Source organism: Talpa occidentalis, unplaced genomic scaffold (genome assembly GCF_014898055.3).
Source record: "Talpa occidentalis isolate TD23 unplaced genomic scaffold, MPIMG_talOcc4v2.1 talOcc4.6, whole genome shotgun sequence".
NCBI classification, from domain to species: domain Eukaryota; kingdom Metazoa; phylum Chordata; class Mammalia; order Eulipotyphla; family Talpidae; genus Talpa; species Talpa occidentalis.
In genome coordinates, this window is record NW_023604972.1 from 118,724,460 (window position 1) to 118,740,303 (window position 15,844).

Here is a 15,844-nt window from a genome sequence, read left to right on the forward strand (position 1 = left end):
TGACTCTGATTCATAAGTACCATTTAAACAAATTCCATGTTGATTTTTTTAAGTTTCCCTCTTTCTTTTGATTCCCTTATGTATCATTTACCAAGCACTATTTTCACATGCCCTGATTAAATTAACAGACATATATTTATTTTTAGCTAATGGCTTCCATATTTTTTTTTTACCTTCATCCTCAGAAGGAAACTAGGAAGGATTGTCTAAACATTAGCTTTCTTTAGGATAAGTAAGAAAAATGACTATGATTATTTGTTAAAAGATTATCTCATGTAGAAATTAAGGGAATCCAGGATAATGGGGAAAAGGAAAAGGTAGGCGGACCTTTTAAATACCTCTGAAGTTGATTATCATTTTTTCTTCCATCCTTCAGGTAATATCTATGCTTGCCAGTTTAGGCAAATTATGTGGGGTTGGTGCAATAGGACTTTTGAAGATAGTGCCTGAGCTTATACATCCAAAATTGGTAGACCTATGGAAAACACGAATACCTGAGCTCCTGCAGCCTCTGGAAGGTACAAGGGGATGGAATTATGTCGTTATCCAAGAAGGCAGGAAAACAAAGAATGAGGCTCCACTTCTATATATAAAGCCATTATTGCTCATTTCAGGCAATAAAAGCAATTAACTTGATGTGAAGAGTAGACAGCTGTCTTTTTTCCTTGACTCCTATATTCTGTTACTCTACCAAACACTTGTGCTATGAGAGGATCTTATAGGGTGACACCCTAGCAGGAACTTATACTTTGCTCTGGTCTTTTCCTTGTATTTAGAAAAACTCCTTTGGTTGGTATGTTCTAAAAAGTTCTTCCTTGTTCATGTTAGAAATTAGCCAAAAGTCAAAATTTCATCATGGATTGAAGACCCTTTGTCTACGTAACTAATATTTTAAAGTTTGCCACCGTAGTAAAGTTCATCTGAAATAACTCTTGCATAAGGAAAAAACTTGAAATAGCATTTCAGCATCCACAGGAGACTTAGCAAGGAAGAAATCTAGTCTTAATTTTTTTTGCAGTTATTGCATCAATTTCTATTTCTAGGAAAGAATCCTGGTGCTGTGCTGTGGGAAGCCATGCTGCTTCAGGTAAGAATGGCTGCTACCACTCGTTGATGCTGGGTGATGAAATCAGCTAATGCTCCCCATTTTCACTAATAGAACTAGATTCTCGAGGACAATAAACAGCATTTCCTTTCTTGAGAGAAGGATTAGAATGGTAGGAGTGATCACTTAAGAGTTATGCTCTTTAAATCACAATTTAAACAATAATCTTTGGTCTTCAATTTGGTTAAGAGTTTAAGAGTTTTAAAGATTTCACTTACTAATATTATTCACTGTCTTTCTAGCCTTTATTTACTTTTTAGTTAGTTCTGGTTTACAATACTGCATATGATTTAGAGGTACAAGTTCACGCTTCTTCAGATGTTAATACAATAGAATCTACCTCTCCTGTATTTATGCTTTTATCTCCCCCTCCCCAAAATCTCTTTTTCCATACTACCATTTTAAATTAACTTCTTACTAGGAAGAAAGGTATTTTTCTATAAAGGAAAGATAATCTTGAGTATAATTCCAGTCTTCTTTTTTTTAAAAGCTATCTGCATGTATTCTCTTTTCTTAAACCTTCAAGGCTGCTTAATTTCATCACTTCAAATTACCAATTGAATCAGTTTCTGTTAAGAAATGCATACAAATGCATTGGATTTGACTTTATTCTTTTCTAGCATAAAGTGGAGGAAATAATAGAGATAGAAATTGTAATGGATTTTGTTCTCCAAAAAGATGAAAACACCTTTTACACATTGTACAATGGAGAAGGACATGGGCTTACATGATTTATATGGCCCTTGCTCAAAGCTATTGGTGACACCCTGGAATATTTAGCTATTAGAATTGACATTAGCAGAATGTACCTGTACATCTATTTGGCTTTTCAAGACATTCAAGTTTTTATTCTAAACAAGTTCCTCTTTTGCATATAATAAAACAAACTAACATTGACAAATGAAGTTTTCCCAAATCTATTCAAAACTTGAAAAAATTTTTAAATTCTATTTTACATATATTTGACATCATTATTCCTTTTTTTTTTTTTTTTTTACAATGTTTGCTTTCTTTTCTCAGGTGTAGTCCCCATAGAATGTCTACTACCAGTTCACCCGTGTGCCCTCACCATAGTCCCTTGTGCTCTTCCTGCCTTTGTTTTGATCCCTCTCCCTCCCCCCATCTGCAGAATGTCTCTGATTTATAGTTGCCTGTTTATTTTTGTTTTGTTGTGTTGTGTTTTTTTTAAGATTTTTTTTATTTATACAAGAACTGGGGTATAGGCCAGAGGAGTGGGAGGGTGAGAGGATTCATCAGGGACAGAGTGGGGAGCAGAACAGGCAGGCAGACCAAAGACACTGTTGAGGGTAGCAGCGGGCTAGGCAGGAGAGGTCTGCCATGCCATGTGGCTATCTTCCTGGCCGGCTGGGAATCGAACCCACACTGCAGATGCTGCGGACACTTTCACAGCGCTGTGCTCAACCCATTGCGCCACCGGGGAGGCCTGTGTTGTGTTTTGATTATTTTTTCCCCCGATCCCTCATTTGGTTCCCCTATATTCCTGCTATAAGTGAAACCACCTGATATTTTTTCTTTTAAAACTTGAAAAAATTTAATTTCAACTTGTTTCAGATTGGAGTAGTTTCTATTGTAAATATTTCAGCAGCTTTTAAGAGGAAAGGGGACAGCACTCCCACAGAGCTATGTTCATGCCCTGTCTGTCTTATTTTAATGGAATACAGAACATAACAGAATGTTGCTTTTAAAATAAACTAAGAGGAAAAGGTCCAAGGTAACCAGTTTTTCATGAAGAGGGGAATAATCTCATCTAATAATTTTTGCACTTTTAAAACATAAGGTAACAAAAAAGTACCAAGAAAGCCCATTGAACATTTTTATTTATATCTGACTTCCATTTTCTGCACAGTTGCTCAAAGAATCTTTATGGAGGATTAGTGACGTAGCTTGGACCATTCAACTGAGTCGGGATTTCACTCAGCAAATGGGCAGTTACAGTGATACCTCTGTTGAGAAGGTGGGTTTTTCAGCTAAGAGACCTTCACTTTTACTTTGTGACCTAAAGTGGCTGTTCAAGTTTCAGCTTTTTCACTGTAACCAAAAGGAAGGAAGAACCATTAGAAAAATGTTACTTTCTCTTCATCTGACATTTTGTCAAGAATTGGTCATAGGGCTGTTCCTGTCTACAAGGAAAACTAGAAGTACAGTGCCTTCAAAATCGATACAGGCTTGAGTGATATTCAGCGGTTCTGTTCTTAAAAAAAAGAAAAAGAATACTCTAAAGTAAAAGCAGTCCCTTGCCATAGCACTAGTGTAATATCAGCCTGTGTCTTGGTTTCCATTGGGCCAGTCTTGTGAGACTGACTACAGAAACAATCTACTGCAATTTGACAGTTTGGGCTGCACTCGGCTAGACAGGCTTCTGATCTCAAATTGTTCCACTGGGGTAGACAGGGCTGGGCTGGTCTGGGATGAGCTTAACTAGGGCTTTTAGATTTTGTTCCTTTTGATCTCTCATCTCCAAAAGGATACCCCAGGCTTGCTCTCATGTTGGCGGCAATGAAACATACAAGGTCTCTTGAGGTGTAGGCTCAGAACAGGCACAAATAGCCAAAGCAATTCAGCCAACCTAGATATAAGGGATGGAGAAATAAACTCTTTTTAATGAAAGGAACTGCAAAGGAACTAGCTATATCACCCCTATAGCTAGGAGGCAGGGACAGAGCACAGCCCAAAATTTGTGGCTGTTTTTGTAGCCTACTCTCTTTTTTCCCATTTCTGAGTTCCTGGTTTTGGAATGTTTCTTGCCAGGTTCCAAAGTAGGAATGTACCACATACTGAATCTGACTGATTCAGCTCAGAAGAAACAGGTCAGCAATAATGAGAGGCACTCAGGCTTACCCTTTGCATATAAGTCATATTTTTTCTTGCGTGACATCAACTTTTTTTTTGGTAACACAGGACTTTTCCAAATTCTTCCTGTCCTTCCTCCAAGATGGTGCTGAATGAACTCTAGCAATTTGGCCCCTAATTAATATTGTCTTCTGTGTTGTACACAGATTTCCTCATTGTGATTCCATTATCATGAACTTTTTGCCTAGACAACCAAGAGTGGAGTGGGGACTGCCTTGTTAGTTTCTCATTCTGATGAGAGCTGCTCTCACTATGTTAGTTGGCTCTACTGATTGCTCTCACCAGTTTTCTCCTGAATGTGCTGTTTTAACTCCATTGATTTCTACTAGTCTTTCCTTTCCCCTATGTGATAGATTCCTTCTAATCAATAATGACTACTCAATAGCTACTTCCTTAGAGCCCTGCAGAGCCTTTAAAGTGGACCTCCAGCTGGTCACTTTCCTCTCCTGTGTGTGACAAGATGGACATTCTAAATAAAGAGATGCCAATATGGTTTTAAATAGTTGTGATTTGAAACTCAGAAGATAAATCAAGGTTTAATGAACTAGTTTTTCTGGTTATATGGCAAGAATCTACTCATGTGAATTTCTTCCTTGTATCTCACCTCCCAAGAATGTATCTATGGTGATCTCTATGTACACATTTGCATAACTACATGCATAGTTACATCCAGCTGTATGCTGTGGGGTTCAAACACTTGAGTCCATGCTGACTGCCCCATGTCCTCAGCCAGAATTCTAAATCTTACAAGGTATCTAATGAAAGAAACAGGAAGCCATATTTGTCCTGCTTGCCTTTTCTCCATCCTGACACTACAGAGGTAACCTGGATAGGGTTAGTCTGATGAGCCCAACATTCTTACCTCTAAGGGATGTGATAGCAACAGAATGATCCAGATCTGCTCTCTCACCACTGTCCCTCTAATGGCTGCTTGCCTTCCCAATCCAGACAGAGTTCCTTACCAAAGACACAATGTGTATATAAATGTTCCTGTGTGTCTTTTCTTCTTCACCCTTAACATTATTCTGACAGTACTTCTGGACAGAGAGGGGTAATAATGCAGAATACAAAGTACTATTTTCAAGACTATTCTAGGTTAAATCTCCTAAGTAGTAAGTAAATATTTTTGAAGGTTGAGAATATCTGGTGACATCATTTTCAGAGTAGGTCTATTTTTATTGAGCATGTTTACTCATAAGCATTGATAAATCATGTATTAGCTACCAAAGACTATATACTAGAAATGACCAATAAGATACTCAATGACCAAGAACTGAAATCCTGAGTATAGAGACAAGCAAAAAATTTAAAATTATAATAGGAAGTGATAAGTGTTAATGCCAGGTAGAAGAGTAGCTCAGGCAGAGGTGAGTAGTCATTCAGCAGCCATTAAGTCACCCCAGTTTCTTTCCTTCAAATGATTGTTTTAACTTTTTCCACTTTTCATCAGAGTTGTGCTTTCCAACCTTTAACATTTTGTTGCTCATCTTTTGTTTTACAGAAATTCCTTTGGAAAGCCTTGGGATCTACCTTGGCATCCTGCGAAGACATAAACTTTGTAAGCTCACAGATTAAGGAATTTCTGGTGGCACCAGGCCAACTGGGGGATCAACGACAGGTGGGAACTCTTTCTCCCAAGTTCCTCTTATGACAGTGATAGCTAATTCCATCCAGAAAACCTCTGACATGTCTTATAATAATGTCTTGCTTGACCAGAATTATCTAGGTGCATACATTCAAAATAGCCCAGCCGAAGTTTTGGTGCTTTTTTCTATTCCTGACTCTTGCCTTCACTGGAGAACATACATAAATGTGGGGTAAGGAGAGGATGTGCTTAAAATTAAAAACTCCCAGGATAACAAAGACCATTTCTTTCTTTTTTTTTTTAAGGATTTATTTATTTGTTTGTTTGTTTGTTTGTTTATTTATTTATTTATACAAGCACTGGATACAGTGAGAAGCTCAGGAGGGTGAGAGAATTCACCAGAGCCAGAGTGGGAAACAGAACAGGCAGACTGACGAAATACACTGCTGAGGGGAGCAGCGGGCATGGCAAGAGAGGTCTGTCACGCCATGTGAGACCCTCGCCGGTGGCCGGGGATCAAACCAGCGTTGCAGAGGCTGCGGGCAACTTTGCAGCCCAGCGCTCAACCACTGTGCCACCAGGGGAGGCCCCAAAGACCATTTCTTATACAAATGAATTATTAGAGTGTGTTGTGTTGTATAGTATATGCACCTCAGAATTTTGAGATGTTTAGGGATTTTACCTCCATATTAAATGGCCGACAATCACTAGACTTACTGAATTTTTGGAGCTGCTTTTATTTGCTACCATCTCTTTTCTTTCTTGTCAGATATTCAGTTACTACTTATTGCGCTTACCATTATTTGCTAGCACCACTTTCCTAGCTTAGTTGGCTTTTTAATTTGCTACAGATTAGTAATCAAAGTGGGTTTATTTTACAAGTTAGCACATAATATGGCTTTCATTCAAAGTCAGAAGCTTTCACAAATTTTCAAAGTCAAAATTTGTGACAAAACTCGGGCCTCCCGGTGGCGCAGCGGTTGAGCGCTGGGTTGCGAAGCTGCCCGCAGCCTCTGCAGCTCTGGTTCGATCCCCGGCTGCTCCCCGGCCACCGGAGGAGGGTCCCACGTGGCGCGCAGACCTCTCCTGCCGCCCGCTGCTCCCCTCAGCAGTGTACTTCAGTCCTTCTGCCTGCTCTGCTCCCCGCTCTGGCTCTGGTGAGTTCTCTCACCCTCCCGTGCTTCTGACTGTGCCCAGTGCTTGTATAAATAAATAAATAAATCTTTAAAAGAAAAAAAAAAATTGTGACATCCATTTACTTCTCGAATTCTTTTTTTTCTTTAATTTCTTGGGTGTGATACACGCTCTCAAATCACTTAGTAAATGACTTCAAGATTGCTAAGGTGTTAGCACATAACTTTTGATAACACTGTGTCTATTGATATTCCACCTCCAAAGAAGGCTCTGTTACTCCCATAATGCCTTTGATTCTGGTATCAGCCAAGCTGGATTCAATCCTAAACTCCACAATATACTATCTATATCCCTCAGGATCCTCTAAAGTAAAACAAGGGACAATCAAACACTTCTCAAAGCTCTTATTCAAGCAGGTTGCTTACTGCTTACTGAACACTTTCGGAATAAAAGGAGATTGATATTACAACCCTAAGGAACTAAAGACAGAGAAAGAACTAAGTGAATCCAGTAGGACATCTGCACAGATTTGAGGGCCCAGCTGCCACCTGCCACTGTCATTTTTTGTCCAGCAACATCTGGCACAAAAGGTATTGGGAGAAGTAATAGGTAAATGGGAGAGTCAGATTTTGCAGGGTTTGGGTTTTGCCTTACTTAAATGACAGGACAGTAGGACATAGAGCACAGACTGGAAAAGTTGAAGAAGGAAGCAAGGTGTTAGTAATATAGGCTGAGAGAGGAGAAATGTAGAGTGTTGTGGTGTGAGGCCTCAGAGAGTATAAGAGACACACAGAGTTTTAAATCTTAGGCCATGACCAGGGAACAGAGAGATATCAGGCTACAAGCCTTTAAAGAAATCTTCCAATCTTAGATCAATTAGGGAGGGAAAAAAAAGCAAATAAATGGAATTCCAGTTGAAAAATAAGAAGCAAAATTATCACTATTTGAGGATGGCATGATAGAGAAAACCCTAAAACTCCAAGATGTGGTACATATATACCATGGAATATTACTCAACATTCAAAAAAGATAAACACATGCAATTTGCAGCAACATGGATGGCACTGGAAGGGATCATGCTCAGCGAAATAAGCCAAAAAGAAAAAGAAAAATACCGGATGGTCTCACTCATAGCAGGAATCTAGAAAACTTAAATAAGGGACCAGGAAAATGAATATAAGAAAGTGAAAATCAAAATCAACAAAAAACTATGAACCAGAGACACTTTTTGGGGGGTGGGGGGCGGGAGGGGAAGGATTGGGGTCAGAATGGGGCGTTTGCAATTGTATGGGGGAATATAAAAATAAAATTTATTATTTAAAAAAAAAAATGTCAACAGCAAGTCATAAAAACTCTTTCTTGGAGAGGGGAGGGGTGACCATCCAGCAGTCCTTTAGTCATTATGATAATTGCTTGGGTGGCCATGCCAAGACACCAAATAAATTGCTTCCTCTCTTTAAAAAAAAAATAAATAAATAAAAATAAAACCTATTGGAAACAATAAGTCAGTACAGTAAAGTGGCAGGCTACAAAATCAATATACAAAAATCTGCTGCATTTTTATACACAAACAATAAATTAGAAGAGAAAGAAATCAAGGAAGCAATCTTATTTACAATTGCATCAAAAAGAATTAAGTACCTAGCAACAGACTTACCAAAGGAGATGAAAGATGTCACCAATGAAACCTGTAAGACATTGTTAAAAGAAAGAAAAGACACAAAAAATGGAAAGTTAATTTGTGCTTATTTATTGAAAGAAATAATATTGTTAAAATGATCGCTTATTCAAAGTAATTAAATGCAATGCCTATCAAAATTTTATATGATTCCTCATGCAAAATAAAGAACAAACATTATTGATTCTTGTATAGAACCACAAAAAACCCCAAAAGCCAGAGCAATCCTGACAATAGTGGAGTCGTTATGCACTTAGACTTTGAACTATACTATAAAACTATAATTTTCAAAACAGTAAGGTACTGGAATAAAAAAGACACGCAGATCAATGGAATAGAGTTGAAAGTTTGTAAATAAACCTACATTTATATGGTTAGTCTATGACATACGAGCCAAGAGATACAATTGAGAAAGATGAGTCTCTTCAGCAAATGGGAAAACTGGACAGCCACATGCAAAAGAATGAAATTAGACTACCATCTCAAACCTTACACAAAAAATTAACTCAAAATGGATTAAAGACATTAAATTAACTCAAAATGGATTGTAGACCTAAAGCCAGTGAAGTACACTCAAGAAAACACTCCATGGTTCAATGATGTCTTTGTGAATTTGTCTTCAATGACAAGGAAACAAAAGTGAATATAAACAAATGGAGCTACAGCAAACTGAAAACGTCACAGAGTGAGAGAAACTACTAGTGAAACAAAAAGACACCCTAAAGAATGTGAGAAATATTCACCATATGCCTAGCAAAGAACTAATAGAGTATGGAATATGCCACCAGCTTTCAGAAATCTAACCAGCTCAAATATGAAAAGTTTCAGCTCATTCAACTCAAGATCAAAAAAACCTCCATTGACAGACTATGGTTGAGTACTAGGGGTGCTTTGGTGGTGGAAAAGATATGGCAACCACACCTGAGGGGGGAAATCCCTATATTGTGAAAAAAAACAAACATAGGTTTAAAATAATGATATGTCATTAATTTAGACTCTATTTGCTTCCCACCAATAAAAAGTAAAAAATCCAAAATTTTTAATGTTGGTTAAAAGCCTTGTCTGACCCAACCCCCACTCCTCTCAGATCTCACCTTGTCTCTCCCTAGATTGTTCAGTTGGCCCTCCTAGAGAGCTTTGGGGTATTTGTACTTACTTTCTCTCTCTTTGGAACTCTTCTTCCCAGAGAGTCCAGTGGTTCATCCCTTACTTACTTCAGTGCTCTGTTCAACACCCTCCTGTTCATGAGGCTTTCTCTGGTCTCTCTATTTAATTTGAAAACTCCCCCCAACTTGCAGTACCTTTGTTTGTTTGTTTGCTTTTCTTAAATCCACCACACTTACAATCATCTGCAAAACTGTATATTTACATATTTACTGAATTTTTTTCATTGACTGGCACTTCCCTGCTTGTACACTCCACAAACACAAGAAGTTTTACTCTATCCCCAGCACGTAGAAGAGGATCTGGCACAGAATAGGTGCTCAATAAATATTTGTAGAATCAGTGACTATTTAAACTCAAGATCTTCTATCTTTTTTTGATTTAGGGAATAACATCTATCTTAGGATGCTGTGCTGAAAACCATTTGGATACTGTTTTAAAAGTTCTTAAAACTTTCCAAGACCAGGAAAAGTTTTTCATGAATCGATGTAAGGTAAAAAGAATAATCTCCTCTGCCAAGATCTTTGGCCATTGCAAGGGCAAGACACCAATTCCTTCAACCAACATCTCTTCTCCTGGTTGTACTTACTCCTGTCTGGAGCTCTAGATAACAAGCCCATCCCTAATGCCACATGACCTGCATCTGGAAGGTCCTAAGACACTCCATGTGTAAGACTAGGTTTGTCCCTCTACCAGCTACCTAGGCTTTGTGGGTAAAGAGAAGAACTTGATAAGTGAAAATTAACACAAACCTTCTCATAGGTACCTCCATTGAGGTCTGATAGGTCTACAACACTATTCTGGGTGTTTAAATTTGATGAGCAAAATACTAGTTTTTGGCTAATTTTAATCATCCCAGTCACATTTCTTAACACATTTCTTAACATTTCTTATAGTGGACTATAATATTAGGAAAAAAACATGCAGGACTATGTTCTTCTAGAACTTTGGTTGTATTTTTCATTTATCTTTTCTGGTTTAGGGTATTTTTTCTGGAAAAAAGAGCCTGACCAAGACTGACATCATGATGATCTATGGAGCCGTGGCCCTGCATGCTCCCAAGAGTCAGCTCCTTTCCAGGCTGGACCAAGACATCGTGTCCCAAGTACTGTTTCTTTATGGCCAGTGCTCCCAGGTAATGGGCCACATAGGGCTGCTGTGATTTCCAAGCTAGGGTTCCCAAACCTTGAAGGTGCTCAGTTCTTAGTAATTTTCATACTCCAAAGATACAGGTCAAAAGAAAGATAGCAGCTCTTGTGTATGAAAGATGAGAATATAGGGGAATAGAAGAAATTACGAAACAAAGTCAGGTGATTTGTTCTTTTCCTGAGGTCTTAGATCATTCTTATCCTATTATATTTTTGATGCCTTCCTCAATCAAGTATACCCATAGTAATCTCCCTCATTTGAACTCAAACAATTATTCCTGTGCCACCTTAGGGTAGCTGGTTTATTGTGCCCCTGTAATAGTCTCTGAAATGTTGTTATTTAATGATATTTAATGTCTCTAATGCAGTTATTTAAACTTTTATATGGTAATATTGAAAAACCACCTATAATACCTTAACAATATTAAATGCCTTGTATGTATTTTTAATTAATTAATTTGCTCTATCTACTCAGGCTTCCCCATGCATATGATTAATATTTTTCCCTTCTACATTCATCCCAGTCTAACGAACTGTCCTTGATGCAACTCACACATGCCAAGAACGCTCCCTCCTTGGAACTGCCAAGCGGAGTTGGAATTCATGCAATCATTTCTGTCCCCTTACCCTGCCCCCACCAATTGAAAGAAGCACTCTTTCCATTTGTAGTAAAGTGCTTTCCATTTTTTCTGACTTATATCAAGTTAGCCACCTCAGGAATACCTAGAGATGAAGTTTACAGTATCACTTTTTAGAGCCATTCTCCGGGGAGCTTGAATCAGTAGAGTGTGACATCTGTGTTTTTTAAAGGTTTATAAATGGTTCTTGGCCACAGCCAGGTTTGGGCAGTTTTATTGATTCGGTGCTTCTGCCATTAGATTGTCAGTGCCCTGATGCTCAGGCTTGTGCTTCATGATCCTTTATCACCTCCACTGTGCTCTCCACAATCCACCTGTCTGATGAATTTGTGTTCTTGACATTTATTCATGTGTGTACGTGATAAAATGGAATCACAGAGAGCGCGTGAGTGTAGATATAAATATATGCCAGTAGAAGGGTATAGAGCAGTGATCCTCAGACCTCGGGTGCAGAGAATTTCCTGGAAAGACTGTTAAAAATAGAAATCCCCAATGAATCAGTGTTCAGGAATAGATCACCCAATCTGTATTTTCACCATACTCTGCAAGAGGTGATTGTGCTGAAATAACTAGAAGAGGAGGAAGAGGGAGAGTGGGAGCAAAGGGGGTGATGGGCCTCATTTAAAGGGTGAAAAACTGTGGGTGCTTTGTGGTGGAGGTGGGGTGGTGACATACATCTGAAGAGGTATGAAACTGTTCCTTTAAATCATATACAATGTTGTAAACCAGTCTCACCTCAAAAAAAAAATTTTAACAAGAAAATAGGTTATTCTGATGTACCCAAAATTTGGTAAATAATGAGATGCAAAAACACATTTTATGTTATATTAATTTTTAGTCTGTCAAGAATTATGATAAAAAATAAAAGAGAAGGGGAGATAAAGATGTCTTAGATAAAGTTCTGCTATAATACCTCAGACATACAAGATAGTGTAAGAAAAATCACAGGGATTATGGGAGAGATTGGGTGGGGCACAGCATTAAAAAAATCCATCAATTACATGCTAAAAAATAGCAATCTAATTTTTAAAAAACAAAAATTTAAAAACTAGTTAAGAGATACATAAAAATCATCAAAAATATATGCCACTTGCCTTTGAAAAATCTCCAAAGTCAGTTGTGAAAGCTGTGAGTTATTCTGAGATGGTGGTAGGAAAGAAGTATCTATAATAACAAAGTTGAATGGAGCAGCTCCTAATGCAAGGTAAATTGAGGCAGCTGGCAGTTGAGGGTGTGTGTGTGTGTGTGTGTGTGTGTGTGTGTGTGTGTGTGTGTGTGTGTGTGTGTGTTTGCGCATGCATGTATTTTGAATATTTCTACATAGCTCAGTGTAACTGATGCACTTGGATTTTGCCCTCACATACTTTGGCAGAATTCAGAATATGCTAAAAGTATTCCCTCACCCACTTCACTGAAACAAATGTTCATTTTCTGCACAAGTATTATAGCAGAACTGACTATAAGCTCAACTCCAAAGTCAGCTGCCCTGTAAACTTTGCTTTTATAACTTTTCACTCTTCCTTCCCCCTAGAACCTTCTCTCTTTTCCCTTGCCAAAGTCTGGGAAAGCCTCTTTAAACTTACTGTGGAGCCTGACAACCCAAAGGCTTGACAAATGTTTGTCCTGCCTTCCATGGCTTAGTTAGGACTCACCACAGTGAGAGGTGAAAGGATCTCCCCAAGTACAAGTCTCACTTTAAAAATGGGAGCAGATGAGAACAGGCCCTGCCTCTTGGCAGGAACTGAGGTCTGGCTTCATGGCTCTCCAGGTTGATGAGTCTTCTTGTTGGGGTGAGGGAGGTCTCTAACTGCTACTTTAGTGTCTGCTTTTGCCTTTGATCTTTCAGGTTCTGGGCATGTCCGTGGTGAGCAAGGTATGAGATGCACTTATATACATATATATTTTAATATAAATCCCTCTCCCTGGAAATGCAGTAAATACAGATGTCCTCCTGTCTTGATTCCAAAGGGAGGGATCCTAGCATATAACAAATTAACCAATTCTGAAGCTAGGATCCCTGAGCCTAACCTAGGGCAGAGCAAGGAACCAAACTGGGTTCCATATGGTTTGGAAGTTGGGCTTGTAAACTAGAGCAGTGTTTTTAGAGCTCTGCCTGTGACCCATTGATAGACCATGAAATCAGTTTAATAGATCTAATAGGTCATGACCAGCAAGTTTCTCTATAATGAAATATAGAGTACATCAAAATAAATGTCATAAACATTTTATTTCAGTTATAGATTATATATCTTGCATGCATATACTTACTGGGTAGAATTGTAAACTGTTTCCTACACTAGTTTATGGTCAAAAGAGTTTGAAAGCCATTGCTCTAGAGAAACTTCATTGGGGGGTATAGGAAGGAAGGGAATGGAAACTGACCTTTGTTTCACATCTTCCTTGCAACTTCGAACCCAGACTGAGGTAGAAATGGCAAAAGGAGCAAAGGTCCTTTCTCCATCTGGCTATATATAGTTCAGCCCTAGGCAAACATTTATAGAACCAAGTTCAGTGCCTCAGACCTTGGCTTGTACCATGAATCATTTTGCTTTAGGACATGGATCTGCAAATGAGTTTCACAAGAAGCATTACTGAAATTGGCATTGCTGTCCAAGATTGCGAAGATCAGGGGTTCAGATTTTCTTACAAGGAGGTGCTGCTTGGTTACATGCTGGTGAGTGTGCAGAGAGAACATGGGCAAGGCCTGTTTGGTTTTTGCTAGTATATTTTTTGTTACTTATATTCCATGGATGAGCAAAACCATCGAATATCTGTCTTTCGCTTTTTGACTTACTTCACTTAACATAATCACCTCAGGGCTCATCCACTTTGCCCCAGAGATTCCTTTTATAATAGCTGAGTATCATTCCACTTTGCCTATATTCCACAATTTCTTAATCCAGTTGACTGTTGTTGGGCACTTAGGTTGGTTCCATGACTCAGCAATTGTGGATAGTGCTTCTATGAACATAGGAGTACATAAATCTCTTAAGATTAGTATCTTCATATTCTTTGGGTAAATACATAGGAGCGATATTGCGGGATTATATGGGATTTCCAAAGGTGAGCATGAGAAAAAGGAACACTCGTCCACTACTGGTGGGAATGCAATTTGGTGCAGCCTCAGTGGAAAATGGTATAGAAATTGAATCTTAAAAGATTGCAGACAAAGAAATGATAGAGAATATTTCAGGCAGAAAAGATAGCATCTACAAAGCATGCAAAATTAGGCAAAAATGCCAAAACTTTCATTGTGGATATAGCAAAGGGCTGATGGCCAAGGGACAAATAATAGATTACACTAGGGATGAGTTGGGGGCACTGGGAAAAGAACTCATGCCATGAATTGACAGATAATTAGTCTTTGCCCAATGTCTACTTAGTAGAGCTTAGTTCTCACCATCCACAGTTAAGAAGTCCTTCATCAAAAGTACAGAACTGTCTTTTTTTATAAATGGGTAAAACACACCAATCCCAAGCAATAGATCTCTGCCGTACTTCTGACTGAGGCCACCCAACAGCCTAAGGAAGTTGCAGCTGTCCCTGGAGACTCCTCTGGTCCTTTCTGAAACATTTTACCTCCTTTTTGTGTAACAGGACTTCATCAGGGATGAGCCCCTGGATTCCTTAGCTAGCCCTATTCGGTGGAAAGCCTTAATCGCCATCCGATACCTCAGGTAGAGAATTTTCTGTTGTTCTCATTGAAAAAGACTGTCCTTCCTCATCTCCTCCTTTTGATCAAATGATTTATTGATCAGTGCAGACCTCCCCAGAAGAGCAGCCTCCCCAGAATGAACACAGTTCATCGGTGGGTTATTTCAAATAACAGTTTTTTGCTTTCCAGAGTTACAGAACTCTGTATTTATTCACTTATACATTCATAAGAACCTTTAATATGTGAGACACTACATATAACATGAGTGAACGTATAAAATTGATAACACTCACTGCTCCAGACTTAGAATCAATCTGTCTCTGTCTCTATATCTCTCTCTCTCCCTCTCTCTCTCTCTCTCTCTCTCTCTCTCTCTCTCTCTCACACACACACACACACACACACACACAAACACATACAAATAGGTTAATGTTATCACAGATCATGTAATAAAGTGCTAAGTAATGCAAAGCAAGTGTTGATTTTTTTTTTTATCACTTGAATAAGATTGACACTGAGACAAATTGACCATGCTTACCAGTACAGTCTGACCCTGGGTCCACAAGCTCTCCCCAGTCCTGTCACCATCTCTCTCAGCATACCCAACATGTCAGAAAATGTATCTGACGCTCAGATGTGTTTGACAGTGCTTCGGAACTCGACCGGGCTGTATTTATTGTCACCATAATACTCACTCCTGCTGGTGGTTCTCATTTCAGCAAACTGAAGCCTAAGCTTTCACTAAATGACCATCTTAATATTCTTGAAGAGAATATTCGGAGGCTGCTTCCCCTTCCACCGCTGGAAAAACTCAAAAATGAAGGCCAGACCAACAAGGACAAGGAGCACATTAATGTATGTGGGGT

General features: G+C 38.7%; 1 protein-coding gene across 1 annotated transcript in view; it reads left to right on the plus strand.

The window, feature by feature from the left end:
* Positions 1–15,844, plus strand: part of MROH2B (maestro heat like repeat family member 2B) — a 53,948-nt gene that overhangs the window by 20,320 nt on the left and 17,784 nt on the right. The window contains 10 exon segments of the mRNA XM_037529777.2: positions 377–518; positions 1,044–1,087; positions 2,973–3,080; positions 5,478–5,594; positions 9,923–10,030; positions 10,520–10,672; positions 13,170–13,196; positions 13,878–13,997; positions 14,921–15,000; positions 15,698–15,833. Coding sequence (XP_037385674.1) covers positions 377–518; positions 1,044–1,087; positions 2,973–3,080; positions 5,478–5,594; positions 9,923–10,030; positions 10,520–10,672; positions 13,170–13,196; positions 13,878–13,997; positions 14,921–15,000; positions 15,698–15,833 — 1,035 coding nt within the window.